A 19,974-nucleotide genomic window follows, 5' to 3' on the forward strand; every position below is an offset into this window, starting at 1 on the left:
ACAGAAGAAAAAGATGTAAACACGAGACATATTCATAATTCTGATTGGCTCATCCATCAGCCAATCAGAGGAGACGTTGGCGTCGGATTCAGGCGTTTGAGCGACAAGCCCCGCCTACTTGCCAGCGGCTACTGATGCGGCGTTTTGGGGAAACTGTAGAAGAGTTCTGGATTCAACACGCTGGAATGAAACAACTTTTCTGAGCCGTGATGCTGCGAGAGCCGCCGCACAATCAAAACATCACCATCCTCTTTCCACTTCCTGCCCTCCTCTTTGTCGTTTCCGGCAGGTGATGCAGCTGAAAGACCTTTTCAGCCGAACATAATTACTTTATTCTAGGTGTTACGGATGCAGTCGCAGCTCCAGGCCGGGCAGACGGAGCCGCTGCATCCTGGTGGCTACGCATCGTAATAATCTTCGAAAATAATCCAAGTTTTGCCACTGAAGAAAAATGCAGCAGCCATCATTTCCTCCGATCATTTGAAGCGTTTTCTCCAAGCTGTCTTGTTTCTATCACCGGCTGGGCGACGTGTTTACGTAAAACTTGAAGTTTGTTGTCCAAATCCAGAATAAAAGCGTGTGCAGCCAATAAAGCCTGGTATGATCATCAGCTCCGGGTTTTCGCTCCACGCCGCTGGACGGCAGGAAACGGCGTTATGGTGATTATGGTGAGTGTGAAAATGTAGAATATATTTATCTAAAGCTCACACACTTTACATTGTTTTAACATAAACATTAAAAACAAGAAAACTTTTTCTTGAAGATGTAGAGCTTTTATTGTGGCGGTGCGCCACCATCAATTACACTTACTCAGAGCACAAAGCATAGAATTACACTGAATAGATGCGCCCTTAAGGATCGGGTTCATCTAGAATATTTTCCAATATCAAACTGATACAGATTTTAAATTTGTCTGTAGTCTGAACACATGAAAATGGTTTAAATCAACCGGAAGAAAACGAGGTGAGGAAGCAGCTGGAGTTCCTCAGGGTCAGGAACAGGCCGACCAATCGGAGCTCAGGGAATGGAGCTTCCTGATTGGCTGAACCAGAGCCTACAGAGAGACCGGTGTGACCAGCCTGAGGAGTTCCTGCTGGTACGGCAAGCAGTTTTACCATAAAGTCAGCTTCCTGTGCCTCAAACTACGTTCCAGATTTTAAAGAAATGAAAACTTCATTCCTGGACGATAATTTCAAACATCTGTTTACATTCTGACTAGTAGGATGAATAAACCAAACCTGACAAGACCAGAACCACTAAGATGGACCCAGAGTCCGGCTGGGATCAGTCAGAGGACCTGGCTCATCACCCAGCTGGTTCTGATCCGATCCGGTGGTACAGAAGCTGCAGCCTCAACATGTGCAGCCAAGCTGGAGCCAGAAGCCCGGAGGCAGCTGGACCCGAGCCGGTCCTGGTTCTGTGGTGGGTCGGGTCATTAGGTCCAATCAGCCGCTGTAAACAGGAAACTCATTCACAGTTACCAGAACCACAGAACCCAGTTCCAACGGCCGCAGAGAAGGATGTCCTGCAGGGAGACCCGGTCCGACCCGGAACAGAGGAGCTGAACCTGCTGACAGACGGTTCTGATGACACATTCCTTTATGTTTTCTGATAAACTTCAGCTGGACTCTATTCAACCAGAACCATCAGAACCAACAGAACCAACTAGAACCAAGACCAGATCCAGCAGCTGTGATGTGATTCCCCACCAGCAGGGGGAGCCTGAGCACCTGGACACCAGGAGTCAGGTAGTCAGGACTCTACCTGCAGCTGGTGAACAAGCCGCAGGCCCCCCAGGTCCCCCACCTGTCAGTCCCCATCCGTCTCCATGGTGACGGGCTCCGATATGTAAAGCAGCGTCTGGAGCCGGGCCGAGCTGTCAGCCTGTAGCTGCGAGGGAAGCCGACCCACTTTATGCTAATCTGACATTTCCAAACTCATCTGCATATGTTCACATCAAAGCTCCTCCTGCCCTGTAATCTGTCCTCCTCCTCCTCATCTTCATCACTACCAGCAGAGGGTTGAATCCCAGCAGCAGCAGGAAACAGCTGCAGAAATATAGAAATATATATTATAATAAAATAAGAATATGCAACATATATTCAATATATGGATATTGAACTGACTAACTATGAGTGAATTAATAATGAGATCAGATCAGAAAATTCCTGGTTCGACTGCTGGAGTGAAAACACAGAACAAAATAGAGCAAAATTAGTGAAATGTATTAAATATTTACAATAATATATCCAGTCAAGTTCTTCAGGTAGTCCATGAAATCCCAGAATTGTTTTCTTCTTTATCCAAGGCAACATTTAATTTAACAGTTCAGCTCCTTGATGGAAGAGAGAGGGATGATGGGAAAGGATCCGGTTCAGTTCGGATCAGTTTGGATCAGTCCGGTTCAGTTCAGATCAGTCCGGTTCAGTCCGGATCAGTCCGGTTCTGTCCGGTTCTGTCCAGAGGGAGAATGAAAGCCTGGCTGTGGCCTGAATGCCTCCAACTGGACTGGGAGGAGCTGAAGGAGGAGATCTTCTCCTGGTTCCATGTGGTTAGTTCGCCAGTCTGGTCCAGTTGGCAACAGACAGAACCAGAACAGAACCCAGGATCTGGACCGGGAACCTGGCCTGTGTAAAACAGACCTGATAATCAATAAGCCTGGGTTTTATCAATATCAAAAATCATTCTATAAATATAATCAATGCATGTCTTTATCATCACTATAGTAAACAAGTTTATATTGTGGCGTAACAAATGTATATATTTCACACCCGAATGGATGCTTTTATTGTGAAGGGGAGAAGGTGAGGTGGGAAGACACCAACGGTTTTACTTCATTCTGTTTTTGGTTCGGATTGGAAGACATTGAGAATAAAACAAGACTCAAATTATATTTTCGTCTTTTTCTGCTGACTTCCACACTGGTGACCCCGAACATCTGCAAACATCTGAACATGTTTTTTAACCAGAACTCACCAGATGCTGCCGCTTCTCCTCCAGCTGTAGTTTGGACCCAGTTTCTTGCCAGGCGGCCGTTATTTCAGTTTTTGCTGCCGTTATCAAGCTTCCAGAGTTCTGGCAGCACGATCCAGAACCATGGTACCAGCATGTGGAAGCCCAGTTCCGTCTCCGTGGGATAACCACAGATGAGACCAAGTACTTCCATGTAGTTGCTGTAGTTTCCACCCGCCGTCTGATGGTCTGCTGAGGAACCCACCAACCGCTAACAAGTTCAGCCTCTCAAAGAGAATCTGCATCGGCTCTACCGACTGTCAGAGGCGGAGCGGGCCGATCGCTTGCTCTCTCTGATGTTCTCTATCAGCCCTCCGAGCTGATGGAGAACATCCTGGCATTACTTGGCTCAGGAGATGTTTCCTTCCTCTTTACACACCTGTTTCTGCGCCAGCTTCCTCCACCTGTTCGCACCGTTCTGGCCAGCTCCCCACTGATCCGGACAAAAGATTATCGCTCCCTGGCCCAAGAAGCGGACCAGATTTGTTGGCTTCCAGGCTCTACAGTCTGAATGCATTTCTACCAGGTGTGATTCAAGGAGAGTCGGAGCCTGTTGATGCCGTGGCTGCGGTGACGGAGCGACGACGTTCTCTGCTTCTACCATCGCCGGTTCGGAGTGAAGGCGAAGTGCTGCATTCCTCCATGTTCATTGGTGAGTCATGAAAACGACAAAGCCGGCGCTCGCTAGCAGCTGTGTGTGGCAGCAGCTCAGACAAGTTTCATCCCACGGGCAGCTCACCTCATGCACCCCTATATGAAGCACTTAGAGTGAACCCCCGAGAGGGTGCAGGCATTCAATGATGCCTAACAGGCCTTGGCTAATGCTGCGCTTTTGGCCCACGTATCTCCAGTGCCTCTAACAACTGATGCCTCTGATTATGCAGTTGGGGCAGTTTGTGAGCAATGGGTGGATGGTGCCTGGCAACCCATCGCTTTTTTTCTCCGGGATGCCGAAAAAAATATAGCAAGTTTGATAGGGAACTGCTTGCCCATTATCTGGCAACATGATATTTCCACTTCATGTTGGAGGTCAGAGACTTTACTGCTTTTGTTGACCACAAGTTTCTGAACCGTGGTCGGCTCGGCAACAACGGCATTTGTCTGCCATTTCAGAGTCCACCAGACATTCAGCATTTGGCTGGCAAGAATAATCTGGTGGCTGACTGTCCAGAGCAAAGGTTGCTTCTGTGCATTTAGGTGTGGACTACCTCACCATGGCCACAGACCAACTGACCGACCAGGATGTTCTGGCCTTTAAAGCGGCTGAATCCAGTTTACATTTAGAGAAGGTCTCCTTTCATGAGTGTGGAGCAACCCTTCTTTCTGATGTCTTGACAGGCAAACCTCAACCTTTGGTCCCTACTAGTTGGCGTCGGTGGGTTTTTGATGCAGTTCATTCCCTTTCACACCCGGGTGTTAAAGCTTCTGTTAAGCTGCCAGGGGCAACGTTTGTGTGGCCAGGACTCCGTAAAGATGTCGGGCTATGGGCGGCTTCCTGCTTGGCTTGCCAGCGTGCCAAGGTGCAACGGCACATTACGGCTCCAACCTGGACCGGCAAGCCGCTGCAGCTGTCCGTTAAGACGCTGACGTACGGCTGGTCATGTGACGCTAAAATCACGCGAGACCAGACACACTGAACGGGATTTGCTCCTATTTGGTTTATTTTTGTGCTTAAAGCAAATTAAGGAAAGGAGGACTTTAAAAAAAAAATCTTTAAATCAATAAAATAAATATAAGTGAATCTAACAGAAATTGACAAAATGACCCTGGTTACAAATAGAACTTAATTATAAGATGTTCTAATATGCTTTCATAATGTAATATGATATTATTGGTTCCTGCCATGCAAAGCAATGGCAGGAACCTATTGCTATTCTCCCAATTCTTTATTTTTCATCCGTAACCGTCAATGCGGCTCATACCGCTGCGTGCACACCTACAAATGAGGTATCAAAACGTGCAGAAAATTCACGCCATTGGAGCTATGACTTCTGGTGGGATTTGGGCTTAACATGGCGACATAATTCGCAAAAAACTATGAAAAAAAACCCATTATAAGTCAATGGGAAAAATCCTAGAAATACCCTATTTTTGAGGATTTGCTGTGTCGTCACAAATTCACCTAGAAATGCCATTCAAATTTCATTTTGTAGATACGTCTGTGATCTCTTCGAAAGTGAAGACGGCTCGTCGATACCAGTTACGGTTTGTCCACAATTTGTCTCTAAGCGACCCAAAGTTTCTCATTTTTCCTAAAATTAGAGTGAGAGCCAATCTCGGCTAGAGTGAGAAATGAAGACAACTTTTTCACCCAAAATAATTTTGAAATCGCCATGACGCCCACAAATATCGCACGATTGGTATCAAAATCGGTCCTCACATTGATACGCATGTCTGCTCCGGTAAAATGTTTTCGAAATTTATCTAGATTGTACGGTTTTCTGTCACGGTGCTTCAGAGCAAAGTCATGCGACAGGATTTTCTAAGGCTGTCTCTGGCTGTCTCCCATGTATTTGACTACAATTTCAGATCTGGGCACAACATTTCTTTCTCTCATCGCTGTAAATGCTCTGAGTGAGGTAGAGACATGAATCTCGGGATTATCGCAGAAGACACATAGGCCTCTCATACGCTTCAAACGCTTTTCGAATATGTATTACGGTTCCCGAATGGGAAGGATTTGTTTCCAATGCTTTTTTTCAGTAAAACGTGTTGGCTCAAAGAGAGTATTCTCTGTCTCAGCCTCTCTCACTAACAGTTCACACCCTGCTGAGACCATTATTTACCATAGCAACGGAACTCAAGAGGCTATTGGCTGGTGGTTAGGACTACAAATACGCCTCACTGTAGTTCTATCTATCCTCAGTTGAAACAGATCAGGACTGAACTGGCCTTTAGAACTAATTGCTGCTATGGGCTGTATATACCTGATTTAACTCAGTAACTGTTACACATGGGATTAGTTTGGCCCTTTGAAATTAAGCATAATGAAAATTTCAAAATAAAAGCCTTGAATATTTTTACATCAGGTAATTGCTCTTTTGGGCTTTATGTGACTTTTTTATCCAAAGCACTGATAAGGGTTAGGGTTAGTGCTTTGAAATGAAGCTTAACAAACATTTCAAAATAAAAGCCTTTAATATTTTTACATCAGGTATTTGCTCTTTTGGGCATTATGTGATTTTTTTATCCAAAGCACTGATAAGGGTTAGGGTTAGTGCTTTGAAATGAAGCTTAACAAACATTTCAAAATAAAAGCCTTTAATATTTTTACATCAATTACTTGTGTTTTGAGCATTATATAACTATTTTAACCCAAGGACTATTACGCATGGGATTAGTTTGGCCCTTTGAAATGAAGTTTAACAAAACTTCCAAAATAAAAGCCTTGACAACATTTTAAATCATACTGAATGGTGCACGTCCGCCTTACTTAACGTTCTTGTGGTTCTCAGCATGCTATTGATTATGTTGCAGCGTTCTTTAGCATCGATGCCAATTTGTAGTGTGACAACGCCGGGCCCAAACCGACGGGCGCGCCTTGGCAGGCCCCGGCTAAATTTCTTCAGAAATTTTCTAGTTTAATATAATACATTATAATATAAGTTATTAGTTTCCTGCCAGGATTCTTATTTCTCTCTTTGTTTCTATTTCATTCTGACCTCAATGAAACGAGTAGCTGCGATCAGAGGAAGGTTAGCAGATATCATATTAATAACAGTAATAATAACAATAATAAATCTGATTAATGAACTGAGACAAAACAAAACTGAAAACTGAAAATAACTTCAAAGAAATTAAAGAAGAAAAAGAAAATAAAGATCACCTGATCCAGTTTTTCTGTTGAATTACTTTGATGTTTTTTTCCAGGATGATTCAGCTGAAAGTCGGTTTGGTTGATAAATTTAGGCTTGATTCAAAATAAAGAAATTTAACTGACAAAACACCTGAACTGTAATCGTCTAAACACTCCTAAATTATTAATCATAGTTATAAATAATGACATAAACCAAACATGGATGCAAATTCTGATTCCCAACAGATGTGAGCAGTCATCATGTGACCCCCCCCAACACACACACACACACCCACACACACACACACACACACACACACAGGGGAGCCAGCGGCCGGGTCAGCTGGCAGCTCAGCTCTGGCTTTGGCTTCATCAGCACCATTTGCACAGAGTCATGTTGTTGGCAGGTCACACACACACATACACACACACCCCAACCGCCCCTCTTCCCCCACACACACCCACTGCCCCCCCTCCCACCCCAAACACACACCCACTCGCAGCAGCAGCCAGTTTAATCCTCCTGGATGCAGGTTACACACCTACAAGCTGTGTGCTGTGCTGGAGCTGATGGGGTGTCCCAGCACACACTCCCTCACACACACACACACACACACACACACACACACCCTCTCTCTCTCCCAGGCCTGATGTCAGCTGGCTGTGAAAGGCGGCGGCTGACCGCTCGCTGTGATCCAGCACCAACTGGGCTTTGGCCAGCAGACTGGAGCTCCGCCACACCGCTGCATGCTGCTGCAGCCGACACCCTCCTCTTCCTCCTCTTCCTCCTCTTTTGACTCTGGCTGAAGACGAGGAATCCTCATCTCTGCTGCTGCAACAAGTGATTGCAGCTCAGAGGTTTGCACCTGCAGCAGCTCCTGGTTTTATGGAGCTTCCTTAGGAACCCAACCAGCAGGGGGCGTGATCCACGGAGGCCTCAGTCCTTGACGCGGTTCGCCGGTTCGAGTCCCGGCCTGATGACCTTTAGCTCATGGCTTCACGTCAGAATCAGAAACAAAATGCTTTTATTGCTATTGCAGAGCAAGAGCGGGTCCAAAGGCTTCGAGAGCCGACGAAGCCTTTAAAGTAGCGTTTCTCAACGGGGCGGAACCGTCACATCGGACCGAACAGCATCATATCGAACCGCATCATACCGACCCGCCACATCGGACTGTACCGCCACATCAGACCGACCCGCCACATCAGACTGAACCGGATCGGACCAAACCACTGATGCGTCAGTCGCTACTTCAGAGTGAAACCGCTATGCAGCAGTGGCCCGATCTGATCCAGTTCTGTTCGGTCCGATGCGGTGGCATCAGACCGCAGCAGTGGCTCGGTCAGCGGCGGCCTCAGAATGAATCTGCAGCCAGCAGCAGAGACAGAAACTGGCTGATGAAGCATGACGTTCGGATCGGCGCCAGCTCCTCTCCGCTCTCTGCAGACTAATCTGAAGCTACTGCTCGCTGCTGCTTCACTGAGCACGCTCCGTGGGACGCACGCCACGCTGGCCTCCGGTCCTGGGTTCGCCTGAGCCCACGCGGCCTCCGGTTCCCATGGTGACAGGTGACTTTCTACAGCAGGACCCCCGGGGACGGATGGAGATCAGGGTCATGGCTCAAAGGACTTCAGAGAAGTTTTGAAGATTAGTTAGAGGACAGCTGGATGGAATAAGACGGGTCGGTTCTAGGACTCACATTAGGTCTTAGGTTTTATTGCCTCTGGTTTTAATTTTCATAAGCCAGACGTTAAAGGTTCTGGACCAGTTTACCCAGGTAGTAGTCCTGTACAGATCATTAAATGCAGAAGTTTCCACCAATCCCTGCTTGGTACTGCAGAAACCAGCTCTGGTTCTGGTTCTGGAAAAGAAATTCTTCCTGGTTCAGGTTTTGCTTGGATCTCCGTAGTCGCAGAGCAGCTCGCAGACGGACGGCAAACTGGATCGGAGTCCGGAAAGCAGATCAGGATAGATGAAATAATCTGGACCCTCCAGAACCAAGACTCCTGGGTTTCACTCATCTGGAGTTATTTCCTTTCTTCCTGTCAACATAGTCTCTGTTTCCCTTGGACGCAGCAGAAATGAACGTTCATCTGGTTCTGATGAGCCCAGAAAGTTTGGGAAAGGTTCTGAGTAGTTTACCCGTCTGGAGATCTGAACTCTGCTGCAGGAGGCTTCATGTTTATATTTGATTCTTCTGCTCTTCCCTTCCTGTGATCAGACACTGCTGGAGGCCCTCAGAACCCCTCAAGACCAATTAGGACCCTTCACATCCCTAAGACTCTTGAGGATCGCTCACAACTTGTCATGACCCCTTCAGGATCTTTTAGGATCTCTAAAAAAAACCAGGGATCCCTCACAACTCTTCAGAATTCCTCAAAACTCCTTGTGACCTTTCATGACCTTCCAAATCCCTCAGGATCCCTGGAGGTTCCTGTCGATCTGACCTGTCCACTGATCAGATCCATGCAGTCTCCAGCCTGATGGCTGTGGTTGATGAAGTGAATGCAAAGGTCAAAGGTCATCTCCGTGGTTGAGCAGCAGAAAAGGCGGAGTGGGCTTTTCCCGCGGCAGTGAACGCACCGTCAAGCCGCTTCCTCATTTCATGTGGAAAACCCAACTAATTACGTGGAAATATGATAATGTATAACGCTGGGGGAGCAGCTCCCCTCTCCAGCCCCGCTCATTACCCGGACCCCCCCTCTAACCGGACCCCCCACCCCCTCCTGGTATTTCTCCCAGGAAGTCTCGCCCTTTCACGACTCCAGAGACATTAGCAGCCAGTCCGGCTCATTCTGCATCAAAACAAAACTTCATTTGCATAATCTGAGGATGAGCTCCTCTTTCCTCATTGCTGGCGGTGGGGGGGTGGGGGGGAGCAGACCCAGACCCCCCCACACACACCAGTCCTCCTCCTCAGGAGCTGATCCCCCACTGCTTTAGTCCAGCCTCAGACTGCTGGCTGTCCTGCAGGCCGCCCAGTTCTCCCATCATTCCTGGGGGGCGGCGGTGTTGGGTGGTGTTGGGCAGTCAGTCCGCCAGTCAGTGGAGGTGACGGATCAGAACCGACAGCTTCCCAATGGGAACCTCCACAGGTCACCAGTATGGGAGCTAATGGGTGTAATGGCCTGAGAGGACATCAGTTCACAGAGCTACTGGTTCCAACAGAACCGGGTCAGATTACAGCCCAGAACTTTATTGGATGGGTTCTGATCCTTAGTCTGGTTCTGACCTTCTGATTTACCTGGAATCAGGCAGATTGGGCTCCAACAGAACCACTTGGGAGCTAGTTTGGGTCAGAATATGAATGCAAGAAATGGGATGAAATTTCCCCAGAACCAAACAGCAGAGGGTCCGGATCAGAACCATGACTAATCCGGACCTTTCGGATCATTTCCTCCTGGCCTGAATTAGTGGTTCTGGTTCTGATTGTTTCCTCACAGCCAAATGATGATGATGTTTCCCCAGTGATGAAGAGCTGGACTCTCCGGATCGGCAGCACTCCGTGGGCCGGTGCCATCCGGCTGAATCCGAGCCATGAAGCTGGCAGCAACCCGCTGCACGGGTTCCGCTGCCAACACGGAACCCCTGCGGTCCGACTGGAGGCTGCTCACCTGGAAACGGGCCCTCTGGGGGGGGACGGGCCCTCCAGCTGGGGCGGATGGTTCTGTTGGGATCCTGCAGATTCGGCAGCCAGAACTTCCCAAACTGAGCATCAACAAAGTAGCAGAACATCCCACCGCCGCTTCCAGGACTTCATTCTGGGTCAGTGAGGAAGAAAATTAATTTCAAACAGCAGAGGAGTCACAACGTCAGGCTGACAGGGGCCCCGGGGCCCCAGAGCGGTGGGCAGGGGGCCAAACGCCGTGGCGAGCTCTGAAGTCACCACGGCAAAAGGGTAGCAGTCAGAACGGATCAGGCAGCGGCGCCGTTCCTGGCAGCCAAGATCCGATCAGCGTAAATCCGTCTGACAGACAACCGGGCTCCAGGTTCCATCCAGGACCGCAGAGAGGACGGGGGCCGGGGCTCTGGGGGCCCAAACGGTACCAAACACGCACCATGCTGCGATTTATTTAATACTAAATAAAGATTGGTGAAATATTAAAGTTTTCAAACCCGCTTCAGTGAAAGCCCAGTTGACTGGTCTGCAGCCTCAGAGTTCCAGACTGAACTGGTCAAACTGGGAGGTGATGATCCAGCTGACCTCTGGACCAGAGCCAGCTGGGGTTCTGTAGGAGACCAGGCCCGGTAACCTGGCTCAGTCCGCTGTTAAGAGGCGGTTCTGGTTCTGTTCAGCTGCTCTGAAGCAGCTTTTTCTGACTGAACAGGAACGCATCATTAAATGGAGTCAGAACACGATCCGGATGGATTTACAGCTTCCTGTTGCTGGTTCTTCCATTAACTGGGTCAGAAACCGGGCCGCAGTGCGCTGGGAGAGCATTCTGTCTCCTGATGAGAACAACAGACCAGAAAAGACGGTCGAAGGGGAAATCCAAACGTCTCCATGTTTGGTTTCACATTCCAGTACTGGACTGGAGAAAAACCGGACCTTGAACAAGGAGAGGTCCGGTTCTTAGTCCTTTCAGAACCCTGGCAGTTGAAATGGAACCTAAAGCTGGTGGCATGGAGATTAGGCACCCAGATCAGCTGGTGCTGTCTATTTTCTGGAGTCCACTCATTTTCTGAACACGGTTCGATTACTGATTCTGGGATGGGGTATTTCCTGGAACTGAACTCTAGTTTCAGACATTTTTATTTCTTATTCTGTTTTTTTTCCCTCTGGAGTCTGGATATTTTCTAGAGTCTATTTTTTCATTTTCTATATTTGCTGCAGTACTTTTCTGGTCCAGTGTACAGGGGCGGATCTACAGGGGTGACTGAGGGCCTTGCCACCCCTGTTGCCACCCCAGCTGGCGACAATGAATTCAATAAATAGTTATGGTAAATCAGACATTAAGCACATGAATTGCTTTTTTCCGACAACATTGAATGCAACACAATGTAACCTGACACCTACTGCTGAGTAGCGGGAAGCGCGAGGCAGCAGCATTGATATATATGGATGGATGGAAATATTCCTGGACTGGATATCAGTAACTCATCCTGCGCCACTGCTGTTCATTGGGTCAGGAATATCGGTGGTCAGGAAAATACCACAATCACGCAAAGAATCTAAAAAATGGACGCAATATTTAGCGGCTAATTCAACCGTATGACAGCCATAGATAACAAGGTTCAAAGGTTTCACATATAACAGGTGAGGAAAAAGTTTTGATTTATTGAAAAAGTGAGCAGTAAGCTAGTTATGCTAGGCTAACTTGCTAGCTGCTATTGACTCTGATAACCATAACATGCTGCGCAGTTCGCTGTGTTTTGGTTTCTTTGGCACTAAAACAGGACAAATTTGGAACAAACTTCCAGAAAACTGTAAAACAGCTGAAACACTGACTTCTTTTAAATCTCGACTAAAAACCCACCTGTTTAGGATTGTATTGGAAATGTAATCAATTACAAATTTATTGATGGAACTTGACTTAATGTCGTGTTTTGATTATTGATTCTATATTGCATTGTGTTTCTGTGTTTGATATGATGTAAAGCTCTTTGAAATGTCTTGCTGCTGAAATGTGCTATACTAATAAAATTTGATTGATTGATTGATTGATTGACAACCTGCTCACCAAGTCATCAGTAGAGCCGGAGTTTAAATCAGCTAATCAACCGCCGCTGTGTTCAGGCCAAAATATATTAATAATCACAATATAGACATCAAGCCTGACAGCATAATGTAACAGACTGGATGTTCTGTTTGGTGTTTTTGCTGTGTATATATATATATATATATATATATATATATATATATATATATATAGGCATATGCTGTCACCTCTAAAAAAATCCTTGCCCCCCCTCTTGCCACCACATAGATATTTTTCTAGATCTGCCCCTGCCAGTGTATTTGCTGCAGCAGTTTTCTGGTAGTAGTTCAGCTGCCAGATGAGGGCGAATGTCTCAGTGCAAGTCAGGACTCGTCCCTCTGAGGGACCCGAGTCATTAGTTCGCCTCCCAGGTGGACGGAGAGACGAGGCTGTGAAACCCTGAACTTCCTGCCCCCCCTTCCTCTCTCTCTCAGCCACGGCTCTCCTTTCTCTGCCTCGGTGTGCTGAAACCAGATGTGTGGAGGTCGCCGCGAGCCGTGGAGCTGCTGAAGATCTGTGCTTCATTCTGAAGAGACGGAGGTGAACAATAGCAGCAGCTTCAGGTTTGTTTAGCTTTTTTCTCAAACTTGATCTTCTCCTGGTTCTTTGAATCTGAAACCGTCAGACTGAGTCTGTCAGCTTCGCTAGTTGATCTGGAAATCACCAAGGAACATTTCACTGCAGGATTCAGCTGCAAACTGACCTCAGAACAGCTAGATTATCTAAACATGCTCTCAGGAGGTAAAAGGTTAACTCCCTGAGCACAGATGACTGAACGCAGCATTACTGTGAAGAGAAGAACAAGAAGACAGTCTGATTTAACGGCAGCAGAACATCCGTGATTAAAGCAGACGTAAACCTGCACAGGGACCAACACCTGATCCCGGTTCAATTCTTCAGCCCAAGGAGCCAAGATGTTCAGAAGATCTAGAAGGACTCCAGCTGAGATCAGTTCTACAGTCCCTGCAGCCAGGCTCTTGGTCAGAGGTGGTACCATGATGGGATCATGGTACCATGATGGGGCTGGGATCATCTCTGATTTATGGCTGTCATACAGCTTCAGTTATTACAACTAAAAACCAGCGATCAGCCCGAAACCTGGGAGTAGTGATGGACTCTGACCTGAACCTCCAGAGCCACATAAAGACAGTTACAAAGTCGGCCTTCTATCACCTGAAGAACATTTCCAGGATTAAAGGACTAATGTCTCAGCCAGATCTAGAGAAACTCATCCATGCCTTCATCTTCAGTCGTATTGATTATTGCAACAGCGTCTTCACAGGTCTGTCCAACAAATCAATCAAACAGCTTCAGCTGATCCAGACGCTGCTGCTGGAGTTCTGACTAAAACCAGGAAGATAGAGCACATAACACCAGTTTTACAGTCCCTCCACTGGCTCCCTGTAGCTCAAAGAATAGACTTTAAAATACTGTTGTTAGTTTATAAATCACTGAACGGCTTAGCACCACAATACATTAAAGATCTGCTGTTGTTGTATCAACCTTCCAGACCTCTCAGGTTCTGGTTCTGGTTCTGCTCTGCATCCACAGAACCAGAACCAAACGAGGAGAAGCAGCTTTCAGCATCTATGCACCACATATTTGGAACAAACTTCCAGAAAACTGTAAAACAGCTGAAACACTGACTTCCTTTAAATCTAGACTAAAACCCCACCTGTTTAGAATTGTATTGGAAACGTAATTAATTATGAATTTATTGATGTAACTTGACTTAATGATTGATTCTATATTGCATTGTGATTCTGTGTTTGTAATGATGTAAAGCACTTTGAAATGCCTGCTGCTGAAATGTGCTATACAAATAACATTTGATTGATTGATTGATTGATTGATGACAAGGGTTGGTATCAGATGTTCTTGGGAATATTTCTGTAAAGGTGATCTGAATTAACTTGCCTGCTGGGTCAGACATTCCTATCAGAGCCTCGGGGATCTGCCTGTTATAGAGAACCAACTTAGGATCCATGTGACTCACAGGTCAAAGGTCAGGCTGGATTTAGCTAAAACATGCAACTGTGTTGAACATCCAGGTCAAACTTCTGTCCAACAGCTGTAGCCGTGACTTGCTTTCCCTCAGTTGTTCCTCTTGTCCCATTCCTTGACTGGTGTTTCCTCCGAGTCATGGAGTTTGTGAATGAGTCAGAACTGAGATGTTTCCTCATGTTTTCCTCCAGGCTGCAGACAGACTCGCTGACGGTGGCGGCCATGAAGCTCTGAAGTTCCTTAGCTAAACCGGTAAATAAGACGTTCAGGGACCCATCATGGCCTCCGTCGGAGCGGTTCCGGTCCTGTTGCTCCTCCTGGTGTCGGCTAGCAGCTCCCTCTTCATGGTGAAGGTGAACCCTGGTGTGCAGGTTCTCCGAGGTCGCTCGGTGTCCATCACTGAGTTGGACCTGGAGATCCAAGTGGATCCAAGCTCCGACTGCAAGGTTGAGGTGGTACTGAACGAGCCAGTGACCCAATGGGTGGGGAAGTTGACTCCACAGGTGAGAGTGACTGTAGCAGGTCAGGTGACTGGGACTGGGCCTGTGAACTTACTGGGTTTTTGCTCCACAGATGTTTGACTGCAGTTTCCTGAAGGATGAGGTCAGATACGTTCACAATGGGAGTCCTTTGCTGGACGAGGACTCAGTGCTGCTCCGAGTGTATCGGTAGGAACACACACTGAGACGGGCCACACCCAACAGAACCAGAATTTTCCGATGTTTCTGGAACCAGAACTCGCTCTGGTCTTATTGGACCACCTTGCTTTTTCTCTGTTTGTGGTACCAGAACCCAGACTGTAAGGTTTTCTTCCTCAGGTTCACAGCTTCGCACATGCAGGTGGAGACAGTGGTGCTCAGGGTCAAGGTGGTGGATGGAGGGTCCAGTGTGGTGGAGTTGGGTGGCAGTCCTCTGGTGGTTCCTCGGTTCTTTGGATTGTCCAACGCCCTCAACAGCACCGTGCTGAACATCAGGACCCAAGAGGACCTGGTCTGCACCGTCAGGCTGATGACCGCAGAAACCAAGTTCCCAACAATCGGCCGGCTGGTCAATCGGGACGACTCAGGTCTCCGGAGAGGTTCAGAACACCTGATCAGACCTGAGCTATGACCTTCATCTGGTTTTCATCTGAGCCCAACAGAACCATCTCCTCTCCTCCAGGCCGGCAGGTGGAGGAAGTTTGTCCTGGAAACAAACCGTGTCTCCACCACACCACTGAGGTCCAGTTCCTTAAAACCAGCTGCCAGAACTTCCTGAGCTCCGGTCTGAGGTACCAACACCTCAGTCCTCCGTCCCCTGACACAGACTACATCCCAATCCGGGTGGAGCTGAGGGAGAAGGCAACTCGGAAGCTGCTGGAGGTACGGCAGAAAGAAGCGGTTCGGAGGGAAACATGGCGGTGGTGTGGTGTGTTCCCGGTCGGATGGTGATGGCGCGTTTATTGGCACCGCCTACCCAGCTAATGGATCTAAACATTCTTCCATCACTCTCACCAATACCTGACACAGCACCACGTGTGTTCCCATCACAATCCCATCCATGCATCGTGCCGATTTCCATCCACATGCTTCTGGATGTCATGTTCATTTTAACAATGGCATCTTCTTCTGCTTCTCTCAGTCACAGGCGCTGTGGCTGCCGGTTCTGATCCAAGGCGCGGTGCAGAACCAGCCCCCCAAGCCCGGCTTCGTGGCCTCTTCCGTCTTGGAGGTGGACCAGTTTATCCTCACCCCGCTCAGCACCGCCACGCTGGACGCCACTGACCCCGAGACACCACAGGCCCGTCTGGTGTTTAACGTCACGGCGCCCCCTGCAGAGGGCTTCATCACACACCTGGAGGACCACACCAGGCCGGTCGGGTCCTTCACCTGGTTGGACCTGCATGACATGAAGGTGGCCTACCAGCCCCCCAACAGCAGCCAGAGCCTCCGCCGGAGCCTGCAGGTACCGTCCAGATCCAGACAGCACTGGTCAGTTAACAGGGCTCTGGTTCTGACCCAGTAGAACCGGTTCACACCTCTGCGTCCTCTTCAGGTGGAGTTCCAGGCAATAGACTGTTTCTTTACGAGCAGCTCGTCCATCCTGGTCCACCTGTCCATCAGGATGTCAGAAACAAACGCACCTAGAGTCTCCTGGAACATGGGTACATTTGCTTTTCACTGCCAGCATCAATAAACACAGGCTAAGATTTCTGACGGCCATTGAACGCCTCAGGTCTGGACCTGCTGGAGGGTCAGTCCCGACCAATCACCTGGGAGGAGCTGCAGGTCGTGGACAAGGACAACATCAACGCCGTTCACCTGGTGGCTGTGGATGGACCGGCGCACGGGCGCCTCAGCGTCAGAGGTGAGGGGTCAGAGGTCAATTAGACAGATACCTGGGAAGAGCTCCTCCCCCATTATTATTATGTTTTTCCTTCTAGATGTGAAGTTTGAATGTAAACGTTCTGACCCAGAATCATAGTCTGATCTCAGTCCAGCAGGTCCATTTACACCTCCAGACATCAGAACCAGAACTCCTTTAACATCTCAGCAGGCACGTTTACATGGACATAACTGGAAAACGCACCAACCCGGATATTCTGGTCAGATTAAGCTCCATCAGAATCTGACGGGCTTAAATTGGGGTCTCTGTGTCAGGAGAGGTCAAAGGTCACGCTGGGTCACAGGCTTGAAAACTGATGCAGTGAACTGATGTTCGTTTTAACCAGCCGGGGTCAGATTCAGGACTACAGTGTGAAATGGGTTTTGGTTAGAAATGAATGGAAGTCAATGGGAGTCCCCACAAAGACACGCAAACGTGTGTGTGTGTGTGTGTGTGTGTGTGTGTGTGTGTGTGTGTGTGTGTGTGTGCATGAGGTGCATCTGCTCCATGTTCATGGCGCCATGAAAGCCATCAGCGCCTCCAATCTGCCGCTCCATCCGAACGGCGGCGGGGGGCGGGGTCAGAGGTCGCCGTGGGCAAAGTGGCCTTGGCGGATTTTACACCTGATTAGGAAACACATGCAGGGAGACGAGACGTATGCTGCTGAGGGAGAGGAGGAGGAGAGCTGTCAGCCCACATACACAGAACCGGTTCTGGTTCTGGTCCAGTCGGTGTGGGTCGTTGTTCTGCTGGAGGCCGGAGATGAAACAAAGTCTGGCCAGATTGGGATGTAGAACCCGGACGGTTCTGCTGGAGCTGCAGAAGAAAGCAGCAGGAGATGTTGGGTCTCTGAGGAGCAGACCAACCCACAGATCACCGGTCCGGCCCGGCTGCCAGGCGGTCCAGTCGGCGCCTCCAGTCAAATGGCCGGCTGCCCGCCTCGCGGTCTCTGCGGCCCGTCTCTGCAGGATTGGGCCGGCTGCCCAGAACCACCTTTGGGCCCAATTACTGAGCAGTCTGTGTCTGGTGGACCCGGTCCCGGACGGCGGCCCGGTTCCCCTCGGTCCTCTCGCTAACGAGGTCCGGGCCGGGCCGGCGCGTCCCCCAAGCTGTCTGCTGACCTTGGCCTTCTGTCCGCCTGGCAGAGGACGGCAGGAAGTCCCCGACCTCGGGAAGGACGCCACGCGTTGGCCCAGCTCTGCACTCACGTGCCTTCAGGCGCCAACTGAAAGGCGCGGTCCAGTTGGGCGGCGCCGGGACAGTAATTGAATCAAAGTGTGGAGTTGTGACTGGAAGCGGTCCATGTTGGCCGGTGGCGTCTGACAGATGGAGACGCTTCCTTCATGTAGGACAAACAAGTTTCTCATGTTGAGAGCAGCAGGAGACGGAGAGCCAACCCAAACGGGTTTCACTGCAGCAGCACCTCAGCAGAACTTATCAACTGCTGCAGATGTGTCTGTAAAACGGGTTCACGCCTCTGACTGCCTTATTTCATAAACTAATCAGGATCAACAAAATTTGGCTTTTCATTTTTAAAAATGACAACGGCTCAGTTTAATGTCGAAATGGAAACTAATTTCTACCAAATAATGAAAAAAATATTTAACATTAAAAAAGTGGTTGCATAAATATTCACGCCCTTAACAGGGACTGACCTAACTCAGCAGAGGACTGGCAGCCAACTGGCGCTGGTCGTCCCACGACTGGACAGAGATCAGCTGAGTGTTGTAGTTGCCTGGTTCTGGTTCTGGAAGGTCCAATCACTGGTTCATCAGGATTCCTGGTTGCTGTGGCAGGATCGTTCACTCCTGTTCGGTCCGCTTCGATCCGACTCCAGTCTGTTGCCTAGAAACTCCGGTTCGGTTGGTGAGGTGTGAACGCTAGTCGACCTCTGACCTCTGGTCCTCCAAACCTCGGTCTGGGTTCAGTTGAAGTGATCCCTGGTTTGCTTTGAATGCATGTGTGAACGGCAAGTGGACCAGAGACCGCTCCAAAAGCAGGAAGTGGACTACAGCGCAGGGCATTCTGGGTAAAAACATCCAAGGGGCTGAATACTTTTTATTGCCACCGCAGGAGGCTAGCTGATTCCGGAGGTCAGCTACGGGCCAGGAGGGTCAAACATTGTTCCTCAAAGAGGTGAACCCAATGTCGGGTTCTTCAGAACATTCACACTGGACTCTAACTGTGATAAAAACCGACCAATCAGCTTCAAGTTTTTATAGAGCAGTTACAAGAACAGCAGAAATCAAATGAAAACCTTCAGCAGATGCAGTTTCTGGAAGCAATAATAATAAAAATGATAGTAATAATAGTACTATTACTCTAAGTAATAATAATGGTATTTATAGTAGCATTAGTATTGGTAGTGATAGTAATAATAACTAAAAAAATTGCTGTTCCCAGCGAAACAGCCATGAGAATGCATATCTGCAGAATGATTGCTACAGAAATGCAAGAAAAAGCAGAACAAAACATAAGAATTAGGTAAAAAAGCAGAAGAAAGCTGCAGTCATACATGGTAGAAATCTTTTGCAAAAGAGTGAAATTTAGCCATGATAGTGATAGTGTGCCTCTGCACAGATTAGCAGAGGCAGAAATGAGTATAAAACCTGAAATGGTTGAAAAAGTTGAAAAGTGGAACATAGGGGGAAAAATTAGCACAAAAGCAGAAAATGTTGAGATATGAATTGCTAAAATTAAAGTTTACAGAAGACCTTTGAAGACAGTAAAACCAGTAAAACATATAGAGAAAGGTAGACAAGCAGAATGCTGACAGACAGACAGAAACAGAGCACAACAGAGAAATACACTGAAGGACTAGGAGAAGGTGTGACATGTCTTTACTCCAGAGGAGTTTGACAGAAAACAGTAAGACCTGTAGCAATAACTGTAATAGTTCCTTAAAGTAGACATGCTACGTTTTAATGCATAAGTTATTCCTGTACATTTTAATATGTATGAACAGCATCATTTTGTTTGTCAAAAACATGAAAAGTTCAAAAATGGTCAGTTACTAGAGTTTAGACCAGGGGGGCCCAAAGTGGTCCCTGAGGGCCGGCATCCTGCATGTTTTAGTCTCTGCCTGGTTTAACGCACCCGGA

At 48.1% G+C, this 19,974-nt stretch overlaps 1 protein-coding gene across 5 annotated transcripts in view; it reads left to right on the top strand.

Annotated features, from left to right (window-relative positions):
• Positions 1-11,898: 11,898 nt before the first annotated feature.
• The window catches only part of frem1b (Fras1 related extracellular matrix 1b), a 43,926-nt gene continuing 35,850 nt past the window's right edge, over positions 11,899-19,974 (top strand). Inside the window, exons 1-9 of one of the 5 annotated variants that reach the window (XM_028011819.1) lie at positions 11,899-12,063; positions 12,980-13,068; positions 14,701-15,012; positions 15,083-15,177; positions 15,328-15,587; positions 15,671-15,870; positions 16,130-16,453; positions 16,544-16,652; positions 16,724-16,855. In XM_028011819.1, the coding sequence (XP_027867620.1) occupies positions 14,788-15,012; positions 15,083-15,177; positions 15,328-15,587; positions 15,671-15,870; positions 16,130-16,453; positions 16,544-16,652; positions 16,724-16,855 (1,345 nt within the window). In that variant the 5' untranslated portion in view covers positions 11,899-12,063; positions 12,980-13,068; positions 14,701-14,787. Of the gene's footprint in view, positions 12,064-12,819; positions 13,069-14,700; positions 15,013-15,082; positions 15,178-15,327; positions 15,588-15,670; positions 15,871-16,129; positions 16,454-16,543; positions 16,653-16,723; positions 16,856-19,974 lie in introns of those variants that run through there. The other 4 variants (XM_028011820.1, XM_028011818.1, XM_028011821.1 and 1 more) reach the window with 4 other exon arrangements.

This window comes from Xiphophorus couchianus, unplaced genomic scaffold (assembly GCF_001444195.1).
Source record: "Xiphophorus couchianus unplaced genomic scaffold, X_couchianus-1.0 Scaffold1000102, whole genome shotgun sequence".
NCBI lineage: Eukaryota > Metazoa > Chordata > Actinopteri > Cyprinodontiformes > Poeciliidae > Xiphophorus > Xiphophorus couchianus.